This window comes from Saccopteryx leptura, chromosome 11 (genome assembly GCF_036850995.1).
Source record: "Saccopteryx leptura isolate mSacLep1 chromosome 11, mSacLep1_pri_phased_curated, whole genome shotgun sequence".
Classification (NCBI taxonomy): domain Eukaryota; kingdom Metazoa; phylum Chordata; class Mammalia; order Chiroptera; family Emballonuridae; genus Saccopteryx; species Saccopteryx leptura.
The window spans coordinates 914,574-938,237 of NC_089513.1; the positions used below are offsets into that span (position 1 = coordinate 914,574).

Sequence of the window (23,664 nt, forward strand, 5' to 3'; positions counted from 1 at the left end):
GGGTTTGGGGAAACAGTGGGGGCACAAACTCAGATAACTGCCATTATCCTAAGGGGCAGGAAGTCGAGACAAATCTTTTACAAACACCAATATGTATTATAATTTCTCTCCTAAGTTGAAAAGCCTTAAATGGCTTCTTCCTTTTCTTGACATACTTCCAGATCAGTCCTCCCTCTCCAACATGTGACACACAGTCATGCACAGTCACACACTCAGTGACATGGACTCAAACTCTAGTCCCACACCAGCCACCCTCCCCCAGACCTCATGGGCAGTCGGCTTGCCCCTCCTTGGTCCTCGCTCGCCCTTCTCTGACTCCACGTACCCCCACACACTGCCCAGCAATGCTCCACCTTCGGCAAGTGACAAGCAACATAAATCTGGGAAACACGAAGGAGGAAGCAAGTAAAGTTCCACAATATTGACAGTGGGTAAGGCAATCACTCTTCATCTATGGTACTAAGGGTGTCCTTCTGTAATACCTTTTCTCACGGATGCACAATTGTCTTTCACAAAAACTTGCTTGTTTCAGAAACACTTTTGCAAAACACAAGATCTCAGTATTCTTTGAACGATCCCTCAGAGTCTCCATGAACACCCTGCATGCATGCTCACTGCAGCACCCCTGCAGATGAAGGTGCCAAGGAACATCTGCGTGCCCTGCCCACCACAGTGGGGCCTCTCGCCACTTCACATCACCTGGCACGTAACACGCCCTGAGCGAGCGCTTTGCCTGTGATAACTGCTGCCAACCCTCCCTTGTGTGCGATCAAGAGTAAAACCAAGTTGACTGTACCAACAAAAATCTTTTAAAAGTAACTGCAGCAAATAAAATGAACTAGTCATATATTAAAACCCCCTTCAAAAAATAAAAGAAAATAAAACCCCCTTCAGTATTGTAAAGCACTTATAATATCATTTAGCTGTTAAAATTAAGTTATTCCTCCAAGTCCTATTAAAAAGTCAGGTGTAGCCTGACCTGTGGTGGCGCAGTGGATAAAGCGTCGACCTGGAAATGCTGAGGTTGCCGGTTCGAAACCCTGGGCTTGCCTGGTCAAGGCACATATGGGAGTTGATGCTTCCAGCTCCTCCCCTCGTCTCTCTCTGTCTCTCCTCTCTCTCTCTCTCTCTCTCTCTCTCTCCCTCTCCTCTCTAAAATGAATAAATAAAAAATTTAAAAAAAAAAAAGTCAGGTGTAGAGGGGACTTCAAACTGGACCAAAACACCAAGGTAATGAGAATAACAGACTACAGAAGACAGATGCATATAAGGAAATGAACGTGCATATACACAGCCCTCCAACCAGTTCACATAAATAAAGAATGATGGGGATGTAAAAGCATAGTCACTATTATCCAAAGTCACAATGAAATCGCTAAACTACTTCCTTTTACTGACTCCTAATATTTTAAGGGAGAAGAATCTTATCAAGTGTAAATATGCTAAAAAAGTAGAAAAAATGTACTGAATGTATCTTAAAAGTGATATCGAATATAGGAAAATTAATAAACTTAAAACATTTTTAGGTATTCCTTTTAGTTCAAAATTTCTATTTCAATCTACCATATTTCCCCATGTGTAAGACGCTCCCATGTATAAAACTCACCTTCATTTTGGGGCCCGAAATTTGAAAAAACAGAAAAAAACCATGTTACATAAAGTTATTGAACTCAAGTTTTATTCATCATGAAATTCATACAACTCCTCATCACTGTCAAAACTCCCATCCACTAGCTTGTCCTCATCTGTGTCTGATGACAAATCACTGTCTTCACATATTGCCTTGTCCTCAGTTCCATCTATGGCATTTGAAATGCCACAACCACTGTATAAGACGCACCCCATTTTAGACCCCAAATTCTTTGAAGAAGGGTGGTTTTATACATGGGGAAACATGGTATTCTTGATTTAACTACTCTTTCAAAATAAAGGTTGCTGTTTTGAACTCACATACACAGTGACTCTCTTGGTGTCTGACAGGAGACTTCACTCACCCAGGTGAATGTGCCTTCAAAGCTGTGGATGTCCAGCTGCGGCTTTGGAGCGAGAACGTGAGCGCTGATGGAGAAGAGGTCCTGGAACACAAAGTGCCTGCATCACCACCGCCGTCACTGTAGAACAGGCCCCGAAAACTCACCCCTTACAAGTCAGTATTTTTATATTATTTACCAAAAGTGACAGTTTGGTTTCTTATGTTTTGCGTGCTAATGCTATGAAGTAGGATGGGAGGTAACTGAGGGTCTGTGACACGTGGGAAGCTCCTCACACCTTCAAGGGGCCTTGTAGGAGGAAGGCATGGGAGTACTCTCTGAGTTTCTGGAGAACAGAGACGCTCCACCAGACAAAGGGTGAGCGCACCAGCTCAGCACTGTGGTCTGTGATGGCGCCTGAACTATATGTCAACTGATACAGATTTATTTCCAGGTTAAGTATGCCAAGATGGTTTATACAGAAGAAATCATTGTATAATAATTTTAGACTTATGAAAACATGACAAGAATGTTTAATGTGCAGCCAACGACTGCTAGGGTGAGGCATGTTTGAGAATCAATCATCATTTAAGTATTACACTATTGTACTACAATAATTTTCAAAAAATAAAATGCTCACATAACGAATTACCTTTGGAGACATAGAAATAAAGAACAAGCTAGCAATCATCCTCACTTTGACATGTGCTTGAACATTTAGGGGAATGCATTTCATCTAGTATATTAGACATCAAATGACTGAATAATGGCACAATAACGAGAACGCCATTTGAAGCTTTTCATGATAATTTAAAAACCATTCTGAAGTTTTCAATCATGCAGGAAAGCCTCTGCTATTAGGTCAAGGGCAACATTTGTTTGCATTACTTAAAGGTCATTAAAATACATCCTTAATCATAACATGTGGTTCATTACAAATAAAATTGCCTTTCGTTCAATAAAACTCATTAAATGTAAATGGTATTGTTTACTGCTATATGGATCTTTTGAAATAAATCAGCAAGTCATGATTTATAGAAAATTACTGTGACCTCATTGTTGTTAATAAACTTGCCTGATCACAAAAGCCAGAAACATTTTTTTGAATGTCTAGGGTGCTGGACACGCATGCCTGCTAGACGCCTGTGCAGTGACGAAATGCCGAGCCAGCTGTGCAGGGGCCACAGCACAGCCATGCTCAAGGGCTTGTCAAAGTTTTAATTTTCTGACCATATATTCAGTGCTGTGGGAACGCAACCAAATTGGAGAGGTGATTCTTGATGGTGTCTTCAGTTCATTAAGAAAAGCTCTAAGATTTGTAGGGTTACTTATTCCTGGTGTCATGATGGATACAAAGCTCTTCTGATGATATGACACACAGTAAACAGTACCAAATATTCCCCAAGTCCATCACATGAGAACAGAAAAGTCAAAATGAGTGACAGGTATGGGCAGTATAAGCTATTAAATGAAAAACCAAATTGCCTTGCTTGTATTCATAGTAAAATTACAGCTTTCTTTTCTAAGAATGAAATATCTATACATAATCTGCCCAACTATATGAAGCTACATTTAATTTGATTGACGAATTAAAAATTCAGTTAAATTTCTTTTTCTTTTTAAAGAATATACTGCCTTTTGGTTTTATGGTTATCAAAATCTAAAACTTTTTCATTTACAGTTACTTAATTCAAATGTTCAATTCCACTCCCTATCATAGTGTAGCAACCATAAAATTTTAATATTAGCATTATATAACTTGTACACTTGTAAATATTTTGAAATGTATATATTTGTGTCACTAATAAAAATAAAGATTCATTATAATTCTGACTGATAAAATGTTAGTTCCTGTGATCACGAGACTACTAAAACATATAAATAATGACCTTAATTTTAAGTACTTTCTTAAGACACAATTTACAAGTAATAAATTGTGCACATTTGAAGTTTACAATGTTACGTATTTTAGCACATGTGTGCGCCTGTGACAACGCCACCATCAGCTATGGAAGCTCTGCCATGCCCTGTGTAGAACTCCCTCTGCACCAGCCCACTGTCCTAGAGTTCCTGTTAATGCAACCATCTACTACATGCTCTTGTCTGCTTGGCTTATGTTTGCTTTTCTTTCAGACAACATCTTTCTAACACTGTTTAACTCTGCACTTTCTTTTCTATCACTCTTGGCAAAATTGTATCTGCTACAAATGATTACTGCAAGCCTTCCCAAGTGGCCACTCCAATGACTCTACAATTCTTTGAAGTGGGCCACGATCCAAGCATGACAGCCAACTGAAACCCTTCTAGTCACTCAGGGTTCATGCTTTCCCCCTTTAATCCTGGAGAGATTATTTGAGGATGCTGCTAGAAAAAAGAGAAAAGGACACAGAGGAAAAAATACAGCCGAGTGGAGCAGCAGTAAGCCAACAATCGGCTCAAACTGCATTACAAAGTCAACAGGCTGCAAGAATGTCTCATCACGAGAACTAATTCATTTTAATAGTGTAAAAACTGTAAGCTAGACGCTTAAGTAATAAGGTGACAACACAGGATAAAATGTTTTGACACACACAGGTACCACCGGTCCAGAGAGACCGTCTACTACAGGGCCAGATCATAAGTCAATACATATGAAAGGACTGAACTAGAACTAAATACACTTTATGAATGTAACAGAATCTCATAACAAGTTATAAAAGACATTAAGAAAATCCCCAAATATTTGGTAAATAAACACTATATATCTAAGTAAATGAGGGATATAAGAAGAAATCAAGCCCTGGCCAGTTGGCTCAGTGGTAGAGAATCGGCCTGGCGTGCAGAAGTCCCGGGTTCGATTCCCGGCCAGGGCACACAGGAGAAGCGCCCATCTGCTTCTCCACCCCTCCCCCTCTCCTTCCTCTCTGTCTCTCTTCCCCTCCCGCAGCCGAGGCTCCACTGGAGCAAAGATGGCCCAGGTGCTGGGGATGGCTCCTCGGCCTCTGCCCCAGGCGCTAGAGTGGCTCTGGTTGCAACAGAGCGACGCCCCGGAGGGGCAGAGCATCGCCCCCTGGTGGGCAGAGCGTCGCCCCCTGGTGGGCGTGCTGGGTGGATCCCAGTCGGGCATATGCGGGAGTCTGTCTGTCTCTCCCCGTTTCCCGCTTCAGAAAAATACAGGAAAAAAAAAAAAAAAAAAAAAAAAGAAGAAATCATAAAGGAATTAGAAAACATTTTAAATTAAATGATAATGAAAATGCAGTATATAAAAATCGGTATGATACAGGTTAGGTAATGCTTCAAAACAGATTTATAAGCTGTAAAAGCTTTTAACAGAAAAGACTAAGGTATAAAATTGAGTCTAACTTCTTTAAAAAGTTAAGCAAGAGGCCCTGACTGGTTGGTTCAGTGGTAGAGCGTCGGCCTGGCGTGCGGGAGTCCTGGGTTAGATTACCGGCCAGGTCATACAGGAGAAGCACCCATCTGCTTCTCCACCCCTCCCCCTCTCCTTCCTCTCTGTCTCTCTCTTCCCCTCCTGCAGCCAAGGCTCCATTGGAGCAAAGTTTGCCCGGGTGCTGAGGATGGCTCTGTGGCCTCTGCCTCAGGCACTAGAATGGCTCTGATTGCGGCAGAGCGATGCCCCAGATGGGCAGAGCATCGCCCCCTGGTGGACATGCCGGGTGGATCCCGGTTGGGCGCATGTGGGAGTCTGTCTGACTGCACCCCCTTTTCCAACTTCAGAAAAGTAAAAAAAAAAAAAAGTTAGCAAGAAAAGAAAATTAAACACAAACTAAGTAGAATGAAGTAAATGAAGAACAGAAATCAGTAACAATGAAAATGAACAAACAATAATCAATGAAACCAAAAGAAAGTTCTTTGAAATGATCATTAAAATTGATAAGCTTCTGGCTAGCCTGACCAAGAAAAAAGAGATGTAAATGAGCAATATTGAGCATGAAAGAGGTCTTGAGATCTACAACCACTAAAGATAACAAAGATTATAAATTTTATGCCATTAAATTTGGCACTTATATTAAACCAATAAATTCATTGAAAAACACAATTTTCAACAAACAAAATTTTATTAACTCTATTATCTAACTCAGAAAGTTAATCCACAGTTAAAATAAGGTTCCAGCCCAAATAGTTTCAAGAGTAAATTTGTTCCATATTTTAAAAAGAAAGAACACTACTCTTATACCAAGTACTTAGGCAAAAAGGCTTCCCAACTCATTTAGTGAGGCCAGCATAGCCCTGGACATCAAAGTAAAGACAAATGTAGCACAGACAATTCTCCGTCATGAACACAGGCACAGAAAATCCTTCACAGACTATTAGCTAATCAAACACTGCAACATATGTAAAGGACACTGAGCATGACCAAACAAGTCTCAACTGAGGGACTGCTTAGAGTACAGGCAACCGAAAACACTTACAGAACCAAAATACCTCTGAGCCTTTCATGTTGGTCCTGGAACAGCCCAGGACACAGCAGGGTGAGGCTGGTGCCTGGGGCCCGTGGGGAGGAACTGTTAAGTGTATGCAGACAAGGCGGTGTTCGATCCTAGCCAACCAACCTGCAGACAGGGCCAGATCCATGGTATGGATTCCCTGCCGTAACCAACGATGGCTTGAGTAAAAGGTCATTCTTAGGGGGTCTCAATCTTTCTTTACTGTCCACTGAATATCAGCACGTCATAAGAAATAAAGCTTCTTTCACTCAGATAAATACTATATAGAACACAAACGCCAAATGGCCACAACTGTGGTTTTGTTTTTAAAAAAAAATGTGTAGCAGTTGTGGCGAGTCTCAGCATTTGAGAGAGATCTGTTTTAGACTCACTGAAAATATCAACGCCCCCCAGGGCATTCTCTCTGACCCCAGCCCTTGCTGGACCCTAGGCATACAGAGAAGCTCCGCCAAGGCCTAGAGTATTCTTCTTTCCATCAGAGACACAGCAGCATCCCTTTCTCTGGTCAGAGACTCCCCGCCTTCCAGATGAAAAGCTGACTGGACAGGCTGGACTCCAGGACCAGAGAAGCCAATTGGAGTTCCTTTTCAAAGCAGTGTCTGCTGAGGGAGTGAGTCAGCAACAATGGACCCATGAAACCCTCGCCACAGTTTTCCATTTTAAAGATTACCTGACTGAGGGGATTTAAAAATAAAAACAAAAAGGGTAAGAAGAAAACCTCAGTGCTAAGCCAATAGAAACATTCAAAACTATACCTAAAACAGGTTATATGCTAAGACACCATAGAAATTATTTTGTCATAATTTTCAATGATCCTTCATTAGTAACAAATATTATTTAAAAAAATTATTGATGCTTTCAAAACATGAGTTGGTGTCAACAGAGACTAACAGACATAACAGGCAGGTAACCGCATGGCTCACCCCCAGGGCCGGCAGCCTCTGCGTGCAGCTCACAGCCACCTTCAGCTTCCAGTCGGTCTCACCGTCTAGTTGATCAGTTCGAATAAAACATGAACCTTGGAGTTAAAGAAGAAAATCTCCTGAGTTACAGGTACTTAAAAAACAAAACCCCATGGTACAGCCAGACCCAGAAATGACCCACCTGGGAATCCTCCTAAACAAAAGTCTTTAAAAGCCTTTATTTATGTGACTCACAAAACACATCTGCTGAAAAGGTATAGGTCATTAACTATTGCCTTAATAGTTGCATTAATAGGACCTTAGCTCCTATTTGGTGTTCTTATCTATTAAGGTTTAATATTAATTGTGCTTTATTTTAGAAAAATCACACTAACGTTTATACATTTAATTTTTATTTATTTTTTTAGTGAGAGAGAGGGGTGGGAAAGAAAGATGAGAAGCATCAACTTTTAATTGTTCACTGATTGCTTTTCATATGTACCTTAACTGGGGACTCGAGCCAAGCCAGCAACCTTGGGCTCAAACCTGAGACCCCAGCATTCCAGGTCAATGCTCTATCCACTGCACCACTGCCTGGTCAGACTCTACTTTTTTCTTTTCTTTTCTTTTCTTTTTTTAAACTGATTTTAGTGATAGAAAAATGGAGAGAGATAGGAATATCGAACAATTCTTGTATGTACCCTGACTGGGGAACTGGGATCAAATCCACAATCTCTATGCTTTGGGACAATGCTAACCAACTGAGCTATCTGGTCAGGGCCCATTTCTACTTCTGAGTCATATTTTGATAATAAAAGAATAAGTAAATACTTGTCTGACCTATGATGGTGCAGTGGATAAAGAATCGACCTAGAATGCTAAAGTTGCCAGTATGAAACCCTGGGCTTGCCTGGTCAAGGCACATATGGGAAGCAACTACGAGTTGATGCTTCCCGCACCAACCCTCACCCTCTCTCTAAAGTGAATAAAAAAGAAACAAAACAGTAAGTACTCAAATTTAAAAAAAAATGTGTAATATGACTTTGCTAATAAAATGTGTAAGATACCATCAGAAAACACACGTTCCAGAATAAAGGTACTGTTAAAATGCCAAGACCCTGGTCAGAGCTACTATCATACTGACACCCCTATCAAATTTAAAAAAAAAAAAAAAAAAAAAAAAAAAAATTAACTTGCAACGGCCCATTTACCCTTTGACCATGCTGCCTTACCATTTCTCGGAACCTACCTAAGACAGAACAGTACATTTTACATGCACACAATGACACACACAGAAGCCAATGGTGCGATGTCATTTCTCAAATTTGGGGAAACATGGATGGTGGCTAAATGAGAACATATGTTCACACAACTTAGTCCAATACAGCTATCACACACACTGTAAGGGTAACATGGACCCATGCCAATCCCCACCCGCACCAGCTTCAGCCTCGTGTCCATTTCACAGTAGAAGAAAGGTCCCCTGCACGGCGTGGGCACTCTCTGCTCTTCCATGCTGCAGAAACACCAGATGCTTTTCTCTGCCAGCCACTGTCCTTTTGACTAGTGACAGCCACCAGCAAGTCAGTGCTGGAAGGTCCCCATGAGGTCTCTTCGACCAGTTACATTCTCACCCTTTTAACTGCCCTGCGCCATGGTGTCTGTACTGCAAGAATCCGGGAGGTTCGCAGACGTCACCCACCTTCCTCAGGCACAACAGGACTGACTTATCAACTGGAGACACACATGCTACTGCTGGTGTCCTTGTTTGTGCTCCGATATCAACCATAAAAGTGACGTCAAGGGGCTGGTTCCAGATTCCAGCTGACACGGAGTTTGGAAGTCAGTTCCCCTGCTCGACTCTAGGTTTGTTTTCCGATACATGAAATAAGAATGGGAGGCAACAGCCTGACCTGTGGTGGTGCAGTGGATCAAGTGTTGACCTGGAACAGAGGTTGCTGGTTCAAAACCCTGGGCTTGCCTGGTCAAGGCACTTATGGGAGTTGATGCTTCCCACTCCTCCCCCTCCCCTTCTCTAAAATGAAATAAATTAATTAAAAAAAAAAGAATGGGAGGGAATCTCTAGAGTCTCTTAAATGTCAAATATTCTGTTTCTAAAGGTGAAAGCTTATCTATCTAGATTGCTGTAATTTATGAAACAGTGGAAACAATATAGTGCTTTTTTTTTTTTAAAAAGGACTTGCTTCGGGGCCCTGGCCGGTTGGCTCAGCGGTAGAGCATCGGCCTGGTGTGCGGGGGACCCGGGTTCGATTCCCGGCCAGGGTACACAGGAGAAGTGCCCATTTGCTTCTCCCCCCCCCCCCCCCCCCCGCCCTCCTTCCTCTCTGTCTCTCTCTTCCCCTCCCGTAGCCAAGGCTCCATTGGAGCAAAGATGGCCCGGGCACTGGGGATGGCTCCTTGGCCTCTGCCCCAGGCGCTAGAGTGGCTCTGGTCGGGACAGAGTATCACCCCCGGGTGGGCAGAGCATCGCCCTTGGTGGGCGTGCCGGGTGGATCCCGGGCGGGCGCATGCGGGAGTCTGTCTGACTGTCTCTCCCCATTTCCAGCTTCAGAAAAATACAAAAAAAAAAAAATCATAATAATAAAAAAGGACTTGCTTCATGTTAAATAATTATGTGCTAATTAAAAAAACAGGAAATTGACATTTATCTTCAATTACAGTAAACATTACTAACGCTGCAGTAACTGATAAGATTGAAAGAGAGAGAGAAGGAGCGGCAGCAACCAGAAGTATGACTAACCTGACTTGTCTTACACAACTATATCTACTAATTTTTTAACAGCAGGCATGGGCTTCAACTGATGCCAGGTAAGGCTCAGCAAAAATTAATTATTAAATTGGTCTGCTTATATCCTATTACAGACTTCTTATGAATACTTGATTTTATTTTGTATAATTGACAAGAGTTGACAGGAAAGGACAGGTCTAATGACAATCCAGTTGAGATCACCAGTATATGTGTCACACAGGAGAGCCGCAGCAAGTAGTGATAAAAGGGTTGCGGGGACACTGTGAGACACAGCACATGGGTCTGTCATACACTGTAATGAGTCACCCTGTAAAATCAGCGGACTGCCTGCAACAGCTCACAAATCCAATAGCTCTGAAAAAAAATGGGCTACAGTATGTGCCCAACAAAAGAAAAATAGACATTGACTTTGCATATATAATATCAGATCGTTTGCCATCAAACTTAATTTCTAAATCATTTATATGACTTAATGACTCTGCATGAAATTTTTAAGCCGGTGGCAAGATGAACAGCACCACAGAGAGCATGTGGATGCGCACAGTGTCATTTACCTCCCCTCACCCCACTAACAAGTGACAGCTGAGCTATTGTAATGTGTCCCAAACACTTAAACTATAATGTCATCACTTAGGAGACAAGTGAAAAAGATATTGGCATTTATAAGAGATTGATGAAAATTAGTTCTCAAGCATTAATTTCTCTTAATACCACTAAAAGAACTGTGTGCATTCAGGAGATATTTGATCTGAATTAAGAAACTGATGAAGCAATTGATTAATTGGAATTTAAGCCATCAGTCACCAGATCCATCAGCAGCTTCATTTACATTCTAAACAATCAGCTGACGGCCCAATAGAATACCCTGTATTAATACACAGTCAATATGATGCCACGAAGAGACTGTGAGCTGTATTGACAGACGCCTGTGGCTACCATCCAAGCTCGAACATGCTGCACAGATTTAGGATTTTTATGTTGGTGAGGGCTTAAAGATTTTTATTATAACAAAGTATTACCGGGTTTTTCTGAACTAAAACTGAAAAGTAATATAATAATATTAATAGTGTTAATAGATACACAAAATATTCTTAATATGTGTACTCTTGAAAACTAGGCAATTAAAAGTTTAAATATAATTAAAATCATATAAACAGAATTCCCAAAGCTTGGAAACCTTGACTAGAAGCAATGTTATGACACAAAGTTTATAGAGTGTGGGAGCTTTTGGTTCATTTTACAAAGAAAAGAAAAATAGCATGAAACCGGTTAACTGACATTTTAATATCTTCTTATGAGTAATTAGTAATTTTGTAATTTGATAAAAAAATAATAAAAGTGAGAAATATAATAGAATCATCGGCTAAAACAGACTACAGTAAGGTCCTAAACTCAGATCCATTAATAACCCTCCAAAATTGTGCAAAACAACACAAAACTTAGCATGCGTGCATATTATGTACATTTTGGTGGGGAACAAAGAGATAATTCTCTCTTAAAGAGATCCATGACCTCCAAAATATTCAGCATCGTTACACCACATAGTAACGGTCCCGACACTGTGGAATGCAAAGTGAAGCTAGAGAAAAGGAAAAGAAGTCTCTGAAACAGCATCAGTTTGGACAGAATGCTATTAATCTGGAGTTGTTAACACACGTATTACCCAACATGTAATACTACATTTCAGTTCTGCTGTCTTACGATGGCAATAGTGACACCGTGGAAAGATCACTAAGAGGCTGAAGAATTTCCAAACGGCTCTAAGTCATGTGACTCTCAGCAGGCACTCATGCTCTCTCGCCTGTGGAGTCCTCCTTTGACATAATGACATTTCTATCTCCCAGTTTTACGTGCTGATTTTTTTCATTTTTCTTTTTCTTTTTTATTGTTTTTTATTTTTCTGAAGCTGGAAACGGGGAGAGACAGTCAGACAGACTCTCGCATGCGCCCGACCGGGATCCACCCGGCACGCCCACCAGGGGGCGACACTCTGCCCACCAGGGGGCGATGCTCTGCCCCTCTGGGGCGTCGCTCTGTTGCGACCAGAGCCACTCTAGCGCCTGGGGCAGAGGCCAAGGAGCCATCCCCAGCGCCCGGGCCATCTTTGCTCCAATGGAGCTTTGGCTGCGGGAGGGGAAGAGAGAGACAGAGAGGAAGGAGAGGGGGAGGGGTGGAGAAGCAGATGGGTGCTTCTCCTGTGTGCCCTGGCCGGGAATCGAACCCGGGACTTCTGCACACCAGGACGACGCTCTACCACTGAGCCAACCGGCCAGGGTTTTTTCATTTTTTTTTTTTTTTTACCTCAAAACACTATCTACACCAGTGGTAGTCAACCTGGTCCCTTCTGCCCACTAGTGGGCATTCCAGTTTTCATGGTGGGCAGTAGTGGAGCAACCAAAGTATAAATAAAAAGATAGATTTAAATATAGTAAGTTGTTTTATAAAGATTTATTCTGCCAAACTTAGCGAAAATCCGACATAAAGTACTTGTTAAGTAATTATTATTATATGCTTTAACTTGCTGTAACTCTGCTTTATAAATTTTATAAAGTAAAGTTACTTCCCTACTTTATAAATCACCATTACTCTGGAACCAGTGGGCGGTTAGAAAATTTTACTACTAACAGAGATACAAAAGTGGGCGGTAGGTATAAAAAGGTTGACTACCCCTGATCTACACAATTTACTTCTTTTAAGTTAATTATCTGAAATTGTTTCCATATTTAGGATAATAGTCTTAATCTTACACATATTTCCAGCATAATCATTAAAAGGGCAAGTAATGTAAAAGCATTTCTCAAACGGGAAATTTCTGTTATTCATTATAATAAATATATTTAGAAACAAAAACAAATCATAAATAAGTAGGTGATGTCAGCAGGGATGGATGGCAGTGTTAAAAAAAACTCTGAAAATCCATTTCTCCATAATTATATGAGACCATTAGCAAAAACTGTCAGAAGCAACTTATTTAGAATTCTGCAATAAAATAAAAAATTTGCAACAGTTTCAGGTGTACTTATTCAAGAGACAGCTAAATCTAGCTAAGAGTGAACTATGTGGTGACCTGCCCTGTTCCCAACACTCCGCCTCATCCTCATGATTCCACAGTACTGATAAAACTGAAAGAGGAGCAGCCGCCAAGGGGCCCAAACCCAATTCAGGGCGCTCCAAACCCCAGGACCAGAGACTGTGACCACCTGAGAGGCAGGGCTTGTCTTGATTTGACCTGACACAGGGGTCACTCAATGAGAACAGTTTTCTCCCTGGGATGTTTGTCAAAAACAATCAGTGGCAATTGCTTAATATCATGCTGCCTCGGGTGGTCATAAAGCTGGGGTAAACAAACTGAACAAAAATCTTTTAAAAAAAGCAGGAAAGTCAGATGGCAAAGGGGACGCTGAGAAGCTCTACCACATTCCTGGGAGTCTAGAGGGCCATCCGCCTGTGCAGGGCTGTCCACATGCCCAGGAGAGCCAAAGAGGCCCTAATCTCTTACACCTGGCTGACCTGGAGGCTCTGTACAAGCAAGAAATTAAGGGGAAGGCGAAGCTGTCAACTGCTTGTGGCAGCACTGTGGCTGTTACGAGAACACTAGCAAATTTTTTTTTTTTGTACTTTTCTGAAGCTGGAAACCAGGAGAGACAGTCAGACAGACTCCCGCATGCGCCCGACCGGGATCCACCCGGCACGCCCACCAGGGGCGACGCTCTGCCCCTCCGGGGTGTCGCTCTGCCGCGACCAGAGCCACTCTAGCGCCTGGGGCAGAGGCCAAGGAGCCATCCCCAGCGCCCGGGCCATCTTTGCTCCAATGGAGCCTTGGCTGCGGGAGGGGAAGAGAGAGACAGAGAGGAAGGAGGGGGGTGGGGGTGGAGAAGCAAATGGGCGCTTCTCCTATGTGCCCTGGCCGGGAATCGAACCCGGGTCCCCCGCACGCCAGGCCGACGCTCTACCGCTGAGCCAACCGGCCAGGGCCAACACTAGCAATTTTAAAAGAAAAACTTTGCAACTTGGGGTCTTTCAATAATATTTCTCTCACACAGTCCATCTGGTAAGGCAAGGAGAGTGGGCTGTTCCACACAGTCACTCAGGAACCTAAACTGAGGTGTGCTCTGCCATTTCAACAGGCAGCCTCCACAGCTACTCTGGCCAGACCTTAGTTGTGGGCCCAGTGCACCGGGAAGGGAAGAGCAGGGGGCTACAAGAGGCAAAGACCAAGGCTGAAAGTGGCCCACATGCCTTTCAGCCATCCTCCTTGAGCCAACTCTCAGGGCATGATCCCATCTACTTGGACAGGAAAAGGCGTCTGTCTACCTGTATTTCCAAGATGAAAGGGAAGTGGACTGGAAATGTAGCTCTCCAGTCACTACCTCACTGGGAAGACAAAACCTTACATTAAACACCATACGATAAAGTACGTGTACCAAGTATACTAGTGCAGCTGAATGCCCAATGGCAGCCTCACCTGCCAATGTTCATAACCACAACTATAGCTGGTAAAGGAGAAAGTATTTTTCCTCTTTCCCATGACTTAAAATGTCACTTTAATAAATGTTGTTTATAAATGAAACAACTCTAAAATGTAACTATATACTTTCTAGAGTTTTCATGCTGCACATAATACATATCCTGAGCCTATAAAAAATAATATGCTGAGCTTCCTATAAATATATTATTCATTTATTCAACAAAGTGAGAAGTGTAAGGAAGAAAGAACTTTGGATATTAGTTGATAAACCTCCCATCATTTTAGAGATGAGAAAATGTGTGACCACGTGTGTAGGTCACAGTATTAGGAACTGGCCAAAGCTGACGACATTTTAGGTTTCCTGATTTCCAACAACAGTGTTCTTGACCCTGAGGCTCCCTTCTCATCGCCTTTCATCACCACGTTTCCGCCCTTCTAACTCTTGGAAGTTCAGGTCATGGAAATAACATTTTTCTGGGAAGTCCACTTCAACTCACCTAGGCAAGCAGTGTGGTCCCCCTGATCCCACCACACTCTTACCCTGTCCATACAAAACAGAGAGCCATTACCGGTAATGTGCGTGCCTCCATAAACACATAGATCATGAGTCTGAGGAGAGAAATCTGGTTTTGCTCCCCTTTGTCCCCTAAGCACCATGTAGTGCTGGCACATACTAAATGACATGTAAGTGTTTGCTGACTGAAGGAATAACATTGCAAATGTAGGCTAGCAATCAAATTTTCAATACCATTTAATTATTTAAATATCAATATGGATAGGAATGAAAACACTTATTTGATATATAGGTTCTAAACAAATTATATTTTTAAATAAACATTATACAGTAAAATCATCATTTTAAATAGCAACAGTTAAATGTAACTTATAAGTTAATAAATTTAATGAATTATCAAAAAAAAATTTTTACATTTTCCCTTTCAAAATGAAGATTAAACTGCCAAAATACAAAATCATCAACAATGTAAATAAAAATAAAAATACCTGCTTTTTCTGAAGTCCTAAGAAATACCATGTCCGATGGAATTCTTTGATTCTGTAGAGATATAAAATGTTAATTATCTATAGGCAGTTTTATAAACAAACACAATTCCATTCAAAGCAGAATTACCTAGTAAATACAACTGAAATGTTGAATTAAAATTTATATTGAAGCAATTCATATTTATCATTTGTATTAAAAATGAGCATTTTGATTCATATTTAGTTCAACCTTTATGATTTTTCCGCATTAATGAACCATGTAAATAGTATAGAGCTTGAAAACTGCTCTATTTCTGAAAAATGTTAAATATTGCCATTTCTGTGGCCTCTGTCCTACCTTAATTAAATATGGCAGTTATTGCCTTAAAAACAATTACATCCTTCCTATTACACTTACTGACCCTAGAACACGAGAATAGTGTTTCCAATGCCTCATACAAAACAGGGCATATCATAGATAAACACAATAATTTTGAATGAGTGAATAAATGTACACCTGAGCAAACAAAAGTAAATCCCCCAAATTTGAAGAGCTATTCTTTTAGAAAGCATAAAAGAAAAAAATCACTCAAACGTACTATATGGCACATTAAAACTTTTTTTTTAATTTTTATTTATTAATTTTAGAGAGGAGAGAGAGAGAGACAGAGAGAGAGACAGGGGGGAGGAGCTGGAAGCATCAACTCCCATATGTGCCTTGACCAGGCAAGCCCAGGGTTTCGAACCGGCGACTTCAGCATTTCCAGGTCGACGCTTTATCCAGTGCGCCATCACAGGTCAGGCTTAAAACTTTTATAAGTCACTCTTCATACATTTATTTAATCATGATTACTAATAATTCTATCCATTGGGAAAGCTAAATAAAGAAAAATATATAAATAGAATAAGAATGCTTCACATAATTTCATGAATTATTTATATTTTTGAGATCTACATATTTTATCTACACATGATATAAGAAATGGATTGTTAGTCAGCAAGCAGTAAAAGCAAATATAAGTTGTTAAAACTGAAAAAAATATGTTGTAGGACAGAGCTACTTCTTTGTAACATGAAGAAAGAAGGACAATGACTTAAGATTTGAAGAACTCCTAGGTCAAGGAAGAAATCAAAATGGAAATCAGGAAATATTTTTAACCGAATAGTAATAATATCTCAACATATTATAATATGTGGATTAACAGCAAGAAAGTAAATATTGTTTAAATATGCCTACTGCAGCAATAAGAAAAAACAATAAGCTAATAAAAGATGGTCAAACCTTATAAAAACTATAAAATATTACTGATAGAAATGAAATAAAACCTAAAAAAATATAATGTATCATGTTCCCAAAACTAGAATGTATAGTATTGCAAAGATACCAAGTATCCATAAATTGCCCTAAACATTCAACACAAACCCAACCCAGATCTTGGCCTGTGTTTTGGTGGAAATTAACAAGACTTTGCTAATATTTACAAGGAAAGGCAAAGGCCAAGAACGACAAAGAAAAACATGTGGAACATGAAGAGTTGAATCTGTAACACAGCAAAATGAAAATATTCAACTAGAGTAATGAAGACAAGGTAGTACTCCCCCCAAAGAGATAAGTACACCAATGTTAAACAGAGATACCAGGAGGAGGCCCACACATAGAAGGACACCAGACTTGGGAGGAATATGAGACTACAGACCAATGAGGATACGATGGTCTTTTTAAGAAATATTGCTGAGAAAAGTAGATACCCATGGGGAAGGGGGAGCGTACCTGACTGCTACTTCAATCAAAACACACAAATCACTTCCAGATGAATTATATTCCTAAATGTCCAAGTCCAAACAATAAAACTCCTAAACAATAATATCAATAATATATAAGAATATTTTCATAGCACTTTGGAAGGGAAAAAGACTCTTCTCTTCCCTCCACCAGAAATGAAAAAAACCCCCCAACTATAAACAAAAAGATTAATGAAGTCAACCTCATTAAAATGAACAATTTCTCTTCAACAAAGCATTCCGGTAACAAAGATATTTGCAACATAAAGGATTCACATCCAGAATACCTAGAGACCCACAAACTGACCAGAAAGAAGGGCTAAATCAGAAGATAAATGGCAAGAGATGTTACCAGGCTCTTCCCAGATGAGAAAGATACACAAAGTCCCATGAGAAGGTGTCCAATTTTATCAGACAGTCTTCAAGGAAACACACACTAAAACCACAACTGCTACATACATATTGCAAATGCTAAATTAAAAAGACTGTTGATGCCAAGTGTTAGCAAATGTGTGAAGCAATGGGAAGGCTTACACACTGCTGATTAGCGTATAATCTGAAATATCACTGTGCAAAATCATAGACAACATTTACTAAAGTGGAACATATGCATATGCCCAGACCCAACAAGTCCACCCCAGGTACTATGTATGCAGCAGCAATGTGTGCAGAGGTGAGCCCAAAGACATGGACCCTAGCAGCAGCAGTCCTAACAGGAAAAACTCAAAAGCAACCCAAATACACATCAACAACAGAATGGACAAAAGGCATACTATGTAACAACAAAGCAAATGAATTACAGCTACACAGGACAAAAAGGAAGAGTCTCATTAATTGTACTGGGCCAAAAAGGTACCTGCCCAACCACACCCCCATGCCATTGAATTATCTAGGCATCCTTGCCAAAAATCAATTAACCATAAATCTACGGCTTTACTGCTGGGCTCTCAACCATGAGTTTATGCCAGTTCCAACTGTCTTGATACCATAACTCTGTATAAGGCTTTAAATGGAGAAGTGTGAATACTTTAATTTTGTTCAATTTTTAAAAATTATATTGGCTGTTCTGGGTTTCTTGTATTTCCATATAAATTTGAGAATTAGCTTGTCAATTTCTGCAAAGAAGTCAGCTGGAAAGCTGAAAGAGATAGACCTGAATCTATAGATTGACCTTGAAAGCATTGCCATTTGAACAATATTAATATACTTGTAAACCATGAACATGGGATGTCTTTCCATTTATTTAGGTCTTCTTTAATATGTTACAACAATGTTTTCATAGCTTTCAAATACAAGTTTTGTACTTCTGTTGTTTATTATTAAAACAATTTTATTTATAAATATTTTATTTTTTGGTGCTATTGTAAATGAAATTTTCTCAATTTCATTTTCAAACCATTACTCTCAATTCCCTTATATTTTATTTTCTATGAGGCACTAAAAAATAAACTAGATGAATCCAAATAATTATTGGATACTTTTTATTTTTCCCTATATTGGAGACTATGAGCAACAGAAGAGCAGAACCTATATGTGTCTTCTTAACATGATACACTCTGTCTGTGTACACTGATCATCCCCAGTCGGGAGATCTAAGCTGTTTCTGATTTGGGGCTATTATGAATAATGCAGGTATAAATATCCATGCACAGACTTTTGTATAACTTAAATTAACATTCTTCTGTGATAAAGGTTCAACAGTTCAATTGCTGGGTCACATAATAGTCGCATATTTAGCTTCTTAGGAGACTAATGATTTTCCAGAATAACTGTATTTTTGATATTCACACATAAATGTATATGAAATCCACTTTCCTCACATCGCTGCCAGTCTTTGGTGGTGGCACCACTTGCCATTAGTAGTCATTCTGCTGTGCGTGCCACGGTATTTCATTGTTTTAACTTGCATTTCTAGGTGAGCAATGATACAGCACATCTTTTCATGTGCTTATTTTCTATCTATACGTCATCTTTGGTGAAAATCTCTTTTTGTATCTTCTGCCCACTTTCTAATTTGATTTTTTTTTTTTTTACTGTTGACTTCTAACAGTTTTTACATATTCTAGGTATAAATTTCTGGCAGATAATGTAGTTTACAAATATTTTCTCCTAGTTTGTAGTATGTTTTTTCATCATATTGACATGTCTTTTCAAAAAGCACATTTTTTAATTTTAATGAGATGCAATTTATCCATTTTTTTATCTTTGACACATTATGCTTTTGGTGTCAAGTCTCAGAGCTACTTTTCTGCCCCATATTCTGAATGTTTTTAATAGGGTTTTCTTAAGTTTTTACAGCTCTACAGTTTACATTAAAATCCATGATCTGTTTTGATTTAATACTTGTATCAAGTGTGACACTTAGATTGAAGTTCATAGTTGTATTCACGAGTGCCCAAACAGCTCCAGCCTTACTGAGACTAGCTGGCCTCTCTCAATTTTAATTGCTTTTGCACTTTGTCAAACATCCCTTAAATGTATCTGGGTTTTCTGCCCGGTTTCACTGGTCTTGGTTCTATCCTTCTTCCACACCATGCTAGTAACGTTCCCAGGCATGATACCTGAGTCTTGGGAACAGTGATTCTTCTTTTTCTCCTTGCCAAGACTGCTTGAGCCATTTTAGGGCTGGGCATTGCTAAATTAGTTTTAGAATAGGCTTATTTTGTTTAAAAAGACAAACCCACCTTGCTGAGATTTTGATAGGAATCATATTAAACCCTATCAACTGTGGGGAAACTGTGGAATGTTCCAACACAAGACCGTAAGGTGCCGTCTTTGATGACAGTGAACACAGTTCTCTCTGACACACCTGCAGTTTTGCTGCCACAGGAGGGGCAAAGATAGCATTTTTAGTTTCAGCTTCCACACGCTCACTGTTAGCACAGAAACGTGGAAGTGGCATTTGAGTGTGGATCTTATCACTGGCCACCTTGCTGAATTATTGAGTTCCAAGATCTGTCTGGATCGCAGGGGCTTTCTACACACACAGCCATGTCATCTGTAAAGAGGGGCGTTCCCTTCTTCCTTGCCCATCTGAAGTCCTGCCTGACTCTGGCAGAAGCAGTGATGAGCGTGGAGAGAGCAGTGCCGCACCTGCGCCCCGTCTCACTCAGTGTGGTGGAGCAGCGGCCTCACAGACGACTTCTGACTGGAGCAGAGTGCCTGCTCCCACCCCAGCAGGGCCGGCATGGGAGACAGGAGCTGTTCACAGACTCCACGCCAGGCCACCACCCCTCAACACCAGGCAACCCCATAACAGCGAAAGGCAAGCCGGAGGTGGTAGGGCCAGGTCTGCACGCCGTGTCGACTCTGCTGCCACAACCACCCTCCTGCACCTTCTTCCTGGCCGGCTGCTCATGAGCTGCCCTATGGAGAGGCCTGCCGGCCTGGAACAGGAGAGACCTTGAACCACAGCCCTGGCACTGAGGCCCTGAGTCCTAGGAGGCACCAGGTTCTGCCCCAGTGGAGCCTGAAGGTGAAGTTGCCTGGTGGACCCCTTGTCTGCAGCCTTGACAGGGACCCAGAACCACAAGGCCCAGATTCCCAACCACACAGACTGTGAGACAATGAATGTTGGTGTTTAAAAAAAAACTGCATTAGCCCTGGCCAGGCAGCTCAGTTATTTAGAGTGTCGTCCCAATATGCCAAGGTTACAGGTTCAATCCCCAGTCAGGGCACATCTGAGAATCAACCAATGAATGCGTTAATAAGTGAAAAAACAAAGAGATCCATCTCTCTAAAATCAATCAATAAAAATTTTTAAAAACTGCATCAAGATTTATATGTCTACCACCTGGCTCAGTCACCTCTCCTGTCTTCATCAGGCCTATGGAAATGTGCAAAGATATAATGTACAAGGATGTCCACTGTAGCACTTGACAATGGAAGCCACCTAAAAAAATCTAAGAATAGATCAAAAGTTGGTGACTTATATAGAATCCATACCAATGAATACCATGTAAATGAGTTGCAAAGCAGTATGTCTGGTTTTAATCCAATTTTGTAAAATCAAACATACCCCAAATCATCCTCAGCAGTGATTAATGTTGGCAGGAGGCAGACCACTTGTACTAAATATCTCCACAAGTGACCCAGGCTGCTATGTTCCGTGTGGCCTGTACGGCAGCTGAAGTAAAGGGCTCACACTGTATGTAAGAGGCCTTTCTAAAACTTGTCACTTAATGTCTTTAAAACAGTTCTTGCACCTTAAAAATAAATGAAGACTGCCCATCCAGCTACTGTTGCTCAGGGAAGACTGCATGAGAAACACACCCACCACTGCACAGCAGCTCACGTAGGGCGCCCCCTGCAGGCGCGCCCCAGGACTGGCAACCCTCTGCTTTCCACGTCTGACCTCTGGTGGGGTTTTATACGGGCTTTTTCTTACACTGACCTAAACTTTTCCTTTCTAATCTTCTTTTACTTCCATTTACCCTTCCTTCTTTAAGTTTTATTAACCCATAAGGATTCTTATTAACCATAAGAATATCCAATAACTATGCGTAATATAGCTATCTGTAAAAGAAACAGAAATGTATTCTATTATAAATAAATTCTAATACAATTTTTTATCAAATACTTCTGATAAAGCAACATTAAGCTGTTAAAACATGTCATATTTTAGAGAAAATATTACTTCACTTACACACACATACTGAAATGTACTTTAGCAAAACAGACTATACAAAAAAAATCTAGATTTTTCTTCATGTACAGCAAATCTTATACAATGATCAGATTTAAAATAAATGTCTCAATTTCCTTCATATTCAAAAGTTACTTGCAATCAGGCTAAATGTTAATAACTGGCATATACATATCTAAAATATATTAAAAATGCATCAACCTTTTCCACTATGATGAGGTCTCCAACTTGTATGTCTGAACTCTTAACTTGCATTTTACCTTAAAAAAAAGAAGAAGTATAATCAACTCACGGAAACAATAGCAAACCAGAGTTAAACTTTCAATTGATAAATAAACTTTAGATATTTATCTCCACTTATACTTTCAAAGTAAATATTTCAGATAGACACAGTCACTAAAAATTAACTTCTCTTAGTTAGTTCCCAGGCACAATTAACTACCCCAACAAAAGCCGTGTGGGAATGAGGAAGAGATTCCATTCGGAAGGTTCTCTCAAATCTGCTGTCATTCCAGGTGTGCGTCAAGTTATGATGGCCAGAAACATCACTAAATAAAATAATTTAATGATGAAAACTGAGGAACATGGAGATGCAAAACCCTTACATAAAACTGTGAATGGCATTGATTGGCACATAACTAACAGCATAAAAGAAACAAAGAAAATCAGAATATCATCCTCCACTGGAAGCTTTACAGACACAGGTCAGAAGTGAAAACTAAGGCCTAGAGCTTTATTACAAAAAGTGGTTCTTCTACATGCTACACAGCGCAAATTCTTACAACACCTATATAAACATATCTACATACTATAGTGTTCATATCAGGCAGAAAAGATGAGATGTTACAGAGGCGATCTGAAACACCAGGTTCTTTCTCTGTCTCTGAATCCCCCTTCCTTCCCTCCCTCCCTCCCTCATATCCTCCCTCCCATGTTGACAGTCTCCTTCCCCAGTCCACCCCCCTTTTAAAACAAGCAACAGCCCTGTGGGTCTCAATATTTTTGTAACTACTGTTTTAATTTCTTTTACATTCAGTTTATTCTGAAAGCTAACAGAACAGAGGTAAGATCATATCATATTATCAAAACATAATATTACCAGCCATTCTACTGACTTGTAAATCACATTTAACTCATTATAAAACCTTATTTCCTAAATACCTCTTCAAACAGCTGAATGTCAGGAACACCAAACTAGTTCCTGAAGAGTGTCTGGAGGACAGCAATGAGCTCTGTAAACAGTGTTACATGTTCGCTGTTACATTTCCATATTCCTCAGTTCTCTAAGAAACACAGAAGGGCTGGAGCTACATTTGGTGAGTGAAGCTACTTTTTATTCATACCATAAAATAGCAATGTTCTTTAGAATTACATGTGCAACCAATCTTAAGCTGGCTCCACAACTGATAAGTCTATTAAGAGACAGAAAAGAGCCACAGAAGGATGTCTACTTGAACTGCTTCCCCTTCACTGTCACTTTTGGGCCTCCCATCTGTGCTCCCTCTACCACGCTGTCCAGCGGAGCACCAGGTGCACTGCGCAGCCGCAGCAGAGTCCCGCCCTAACCCTGATGGCTTGCCTCAGTCTACTGCCTACTGCATTGCACTCCCGCTCTCCACACGCTGACCAGACACGCTTACAGCAGAGAGAGAAACAGCTGCAGGCAAACCTGACAACTGCAGTAAAGAGTTTTAAGTA

General features: G+C 40.5%; 1 protein-coding gene across 3 annotated transcripts in view; it reads right to left on the bottom strand.

Moving 5' to 3' along the window:
• Nucleotides 1-23,664, bottom strand: part of ATP9B (ATPase phospholipid transporting 9B (putative)) — a 122,416-nt gene that overhangs the window by 58,116 nt on the left and 40,636 nt on the right. For all 3 annotated transcript variants that reach the window (XM_066352325.1, XM_066352324.1, XM_066352327.1), the window contains 4 exons: nt 22,168-22,226; nt 15,561-15,612; nt 7,342-7,436; nt 1,995-2,075 (listed from right to left, as the gene is read on the bottom strand). In XM_066352325.1, coding sequence (XP_066208422.1) covers nt 1,995-2,075; nt 7,342-7,436; nt 15,561-15,612; nt 22,168-22,226 — 287 coding nt within the window. The remainder of the gene's footprint in view (nt 1-1,994; nt 2,076-7,341; nt 7,437-15,560; nt 15,613-22,167; nt 22,227-23,664) is intronic.